At 40.6% G+C, this 5,408-nt stretch overlaps 1 protein-coding gene across 1 annotated transcript; it reads right to left on the bottom strand.

The window, feature by feature from the left end:
- Positions 1-161: 161 nt before the first annotated feature.
- Positions 162-3,912, bottom strand: LOC102209637 (uncharacterized). The gene is made up of 3 exons (XM_005730552.1): positions 3,797-3,912; positions 2,308-2,949; positions 162-1,060 (listed from the first exon to the last, which is right to left on the bottom strand). Exons 1-3 carry the CDS (start codon positions 3,843-3,845, stop codon positions 558-560), a joined length of 1,194 nt encoding a protein of 397 aa, XP_005730609.1. The 5' UTR covers positions 3,846-3,912; the 3' UTR covers positions 162-557.
- Positions 3,913-5,408: the final 1,496 nt, after the last annotated feature.

Genomic DNA, 5,408 nt, shown 5'->3' with positions numbered 1-5,408 from the left:
TATTTGTACGAATAATTAAGCTTTGATCTAGATCCAAGGATGCCACCACTGAACCCAAACACGCTGAAGATGCCGACTGATTCTTACTTTGGCTCAACAGTTGCGATAAATAACTGAAAGAAGTCACTTGTGAAAAACACATTTCAGTCGAAACTGGTTGAAAAATATACACTTTTAATTTCTGTGAAAGTGCATCGAAACAACGCTGTAACATTTGGTGAAATTCACTGACATCGCAGAAATCCCCTCAGCAATGTGACTGCAAAAACAAGAAGAAATTCCTCTTTTACACTTCAACTGTAGTTTCCTCTTTTTTGGATTTCTGGGCCCTTAAATGTCAAAGTAACAGTAGCAGTCATATTATTCTCACAGACTTTCCGCTTCTTTTTTTTTTGGAAGGGGGGGGTGGGGGGTATCTGTGCACTTGGCTCAACTAAAATCTCCCACTCAGGATTCGGGCTGGCCTGACTGTGGGAGTTTGCCTCATTGCTAATGTTATTTGTGTCCACCTGAGAAGAAATATCAGTCCGCACTTTGGGTCAGCCACTGTAAAACTCCTATCTCCTGTCTTTGTTAGTATGGTTTGGAGCAGCCTGTCCCCCTGCTAAAGTCCGGCCGCCCTCACAGCTACACCCCTGCTGTTTGCTCAGATTGGTGAGGAGCTCCAGGACTCTAATCTCGTGCTCCATGCGAGCTTTCTCCCTCCTCTCCTCCCTCTCAGCCGTCTCCCTCTGCCGCCGTTCCTCCCTTTGCAGCCACTGGGCCAGGAGCTCCTGGTGCCATCGGGCATGCTCCTGCCTTTGACTCTCCAGCTGCACCAGCAAGCTTCGGGTCTCAGAGACCAGCTGCTGGAAGCACTCTGACAGGTGCTTAAGGACAGGTTCGAGACAGGAAGGTGCAGGGTGATGGTCGGCAGAGGCAGGGAGGATGTTGGGGTTTATATCTGGAGGTGCTGGGAGAGGAGAAGCAGTGGACTGGGTAAGAGTGGGAGCAGGAGGAGCAGGCAGAGGTAGGACCAAATGTGGAGAAGGAGTGCTTGAGCTATTTTCCACTGTTGTACCTGCAAATCAGGATATAAAACAATACATGCATGGTGTTATTAATGACAGGATTGATTAATAGACCACAAATATTTTCACAATTGTTTGGTTATTAGCATGAAGTCTGTCTCAACTTTAAACATTCAGCCTGTTATAACTCAAGTGCACTCAGAGGGAACAAGTGTCCTTCTCCTCCTCCAAGCTTTACGTTTTGAGCCTGTAGAAAGAGGCTTTCCAGACCTGTTCAGGTCAGAGTACAACAATAATACCACATGGGAAAAATAGAATAGAATATAAAGAGTTATGTAGTCGAGGAATTTCACCAAGGAGGTTAAAACCTCATTTGAAGACTTGAATTAGCATCATTTGAAGCACAAACTGCTGCGCATGTCTGGTGGGAGGGGCTTAGAACAGAGCAAACACAGCTACAGGCTTTTTTCGGACACTTTCGAAGAGCAAAAACAAAAAAGTATCGTGCTTTATTGCTAGTGATACCTGAAAGACTCCATATTGCTAAGAACCAAAAAAAATATGTTCTCGCTTTTTATGGAACCCACTAACTCAAGAATGTCACTCCCACATTCAACATCCAAGTTCCGACGTATCTGGAACAAAGCATCTCTCATTTCAAATCCTGGTGATTCTTTAGCCCTTTCTGGGTCTATCACACCACAGCTGTGCCATATGTCATCAACGATAATACTGGGATAAATGATTACTTGACATTTAAAAGTGATATAGCCTTCCCAAGCCCAGGCATATCTGACACTGAGAGCAACATGTCTGCTTTCATTGATGATTTAGAAACGAAATATTTAGCTACTTAACTGACCTCAAATAAAGCACGACACTGCAAAATATGCAGGGAAATAACACACTCGAGGCAAAACATCTGAGGCAAAAGCAAAACACCAACACAACCAGGCTATGAAGGACGATATAGTAGGTGGTGATGTGTGACCAAAAGTAATTACTCTACTGAGCATCGCCATCAGTAGCAGTACTGCAAAAGAAGGATGAAAAATGCCCTTCATTTACTGACGCTTCGAAGTGCTGCGGCCTGCAAGCTACAAGAATCAATAAAGCATTTTTTCCCTACATTGTTAAAACCATTATCACAAATCTTCTTGAAATATCCAGATATAATTTTGAGGAACTATCTCCGACCCGTACTGTTTAAACAAAATGTAAAAATCTTCTTGACTTTAGCTCCTAAAATAAGATAAATGTGTCTTGTTTACATTATTATTTCAGTAACAGTACATACCGTTAATATCCGGGTGGATGGCTGTCTCCAGATAAACTTCGTGGTGCCTGTCCCTCGGATGCTGTGAGAATCCCGTGTCGCTGTACTCTAACTCATCCACCGACTCTTCTCTGTGCTCTACCTTTACCTCAGAGTCCAGCTGACAGCCTGCTCTCTCCTCTAAAGAGCTTAAATTTTGCCTCATTGAATTCCCCATAGAGCCACAATGGTGTCCACTTATGTTTCTACTGGAATTGAAATCCGAGGTAAAACTCCCTGTCCCATCAGTGGAGTCAAAGTGGCCCTCTGACACCCGTTGGTGTGAAACAAAATGAGACCCTCCTTCCCCTCCCCCTGTCCTTCGGCCCAGCACCGCATCCATCTCGGCAAAGTATTTAAAAGTGCACGGCTGCGAGCTGTCCATGCTTCTCTGCAGTTTGGCTCTCACGTAGTTAGCCTTGAGAGTTTTGACTCGAAGCCGGCACTGGTGGGGACTCCGAGAGAAACCCATTTCACTCATGCGAGCTGAGAGGTGTTTGAAGACATGCCGGTTTCTGAGGTTTTCAGCCAAAGTCTTCTGGACTCGCTCATCGCTCCAGGCGCAGAGGAGCACCTGAGTTTCCTCTGCCGTCCAGTTAACCGAACGCTCTGCCTCTCGTTTCCCTGCACACGTACAATACAGATTTATTTTTTCATTGTTGAAACACAGCACTGAAAACACTTGTGAGCTAGCTTATTAGGTGCATGTAGGGGAAATAACATTCTATATTTGAATACTGACTGAATACGATAAATGAAATAGGAGTGATGGCACTTTATTATATAGTGGTATAATAGAGGGCCTGTACAGTGCTGCTGTTACAAGTATCCCAGCTTTGGGATGATAGAGTTTGGTGTGTATGTGTGGTTTGGTCCTGACTCACACAGCTAGATTAAATGATACTGATCTGATCTCTCCAGTTCTACATTGTTTACTACACTGTTAGCAGAAAGGCTAACAGCACTTTGCATCTTTGATTTGTATGTTTGCAGCAGTTTTTCACTTAACTGCAAACTATGTTAACTGACACAACAGGACTGGAGAGCTCCAGCAAAGACACTGTCCCTGCACTTGTGGTAACATAACTGTGTCACACCTGTCCCTGCAGCTAAGAACGAAGTGTGAGAGCCTTGCAGCTAAAACGCTCAGAATATGCCATCAAACGTATCAAGTGGACTTCATAATAAAGGATTATGTTTGTAATCAGAAACTGGAAACCTGAGCAACCTGCTACCTGAAAACTGTCTGTTAGCAAACGTGCTTATGACATAGCAAGCGAAAGTCATTCTGCATATTACTGACAGACAGCTCAACGGCTTAAAGCGGACTTAAACTGAATCAAAGGGGACTCTCTGCTGTGTCACAGACTTCTCTAACGTGTGCAGCTAACAGCTAACTGAGCACATTTCAGCGGCTCTGCTTTCTGTTCAGCAGCGCAGTAAAGATGCCGGCGGGTTCACACGGTCTTACTCTTTGTTGTCGACACGGAGCTGGTCGAGATGATCATCGGGGGATTCATTTTGACGCGGTGCCCCAAATGTAAACATGAAAACACACACAGCGACACTTCTCTTCCGGTTAACGGAGTTCAATGTCTGACGTCATGACGTCGAGGAAATTTATCTTGGAGAAAAAACCCGAAAATAGTACATTTGGGTTTTTACATTACAAATGACTTCAACTGTTTGTATTTCTGTGTTAATTGTTTGTTTTAAATAAACAATGTACACAGAAAAATATCAACAACAAACTTAAGGGAGTTCCTTTCAATAATAGAAATCTTCAAAGAGATTTCAGCCAGAGAAACATGTACTGGAAATGTTTTAAAATGATAAAATGGATGATAGTAAGTGATTTATGTGCTCTATAAACTATAAATCATTCTCCATCTTTTATCTCTTTCACTGTATAATTTCAAAGATGTTCTGGATGGATGTAGCCAAGTTTCAAAAAAGGAAATACCAGAGGAATGTTGGGATAAATACATATTTCATTACACATTTCCTGTAATATTTTGGTCAGGAACCAATTTGACGTTCTTACACTTTATTAACAAGTTTGAGTATAACACTATCTTTAAAAAAGGTATTATGAAAACCCCAGTTTGCAGTTTAAGACATTAAAAATGAAAAAAAAAAAGATTATTAATTTTAAATTCTTCTGAACCGATGTAGAAAATATTTTTGATATGATATTTGGAATTGTGATTTAAAAAAAAAGACAAAAAGGAACATTTCATGACTGATTAAATGACCATTTACATAGCCAAGAAAAAGGCAACTTTTACAAAATCAATAAAAACACAATACATGTATGTTTGCACGTTTGTATGTATTAATGTTTACTTATATAAATGCAACTACTCTAATTGGGAATTCTGCTTACACCGTGTTTTTTATCTCCTTTGTCTGAGGTTGATATTGTAACATCACATATTCATTCAAAATAATATTGCAGTGTGTCCATATATTGTGGGATGTACAGTTTTTATACCTAGAAGCACTGAGGAGTTTCTGTTTTACTCATCAACCCTCAAACTTGTGATGTGCTACTTTTAGGAAACCTTTACTATACATACATTATCCATTATGATTATTATAATTATAGACATAAAATTTTTTTTAAATGCATGGTATTCTAGATTCATTAGGAAAGATGATGCAATATGTAAATTATACTGATACTGCTGAATATTATCAATGCTTAGGTTAAAAATCACTACAAGTGTGTAAAATAACAATAAAATAGCAACAACACTGCTGATAACAGAAATGCAGAGATTGTTCTTAATACTCATTTTTCCTTTTGTTTCTGGGAACCATTATTATATCTCAATATAACTGACCTCTCTCATTAGCTTTGAACATTTAGCCAATGCCGATGTTCAGCACTATAGTGGTTCATCTCTACTGGATGTAAGAACATCTTCTGTCTAGCCTACAGATTCTTTAACATGGCGTCGCTATAAAAGATCCTACACTGCATAAATCAAGGCTAAAGCCAAAACATATGAAGGAAGTAAGCTGTTAAACTAAAATTTGCAAAAACAAACAAGAGGTGGTGTACATAAAGGGTGTGGGGG

This window comes from Pundamilia nyererei, unplaced genomic scaffold (assembly GCF_000239375.1).
Source record: "Pundamilia nyererei isolate P.nyererei 1_Seehausen unplaced genomic scaffold, PunNye1.0 scaffold00038, whole genome shotgun sequence".
Lineage (NCBI taxonomy): Eukaryota > Metazoa > Chordata > Actinopteri > Cichliformes > Cichlidae > Pundamilia > Pundamilia nyererei.
Note: the sequence above shows the minus strand (reverse complement) of the source record. Positions and strands in the feature narration are given on the sequence as shown.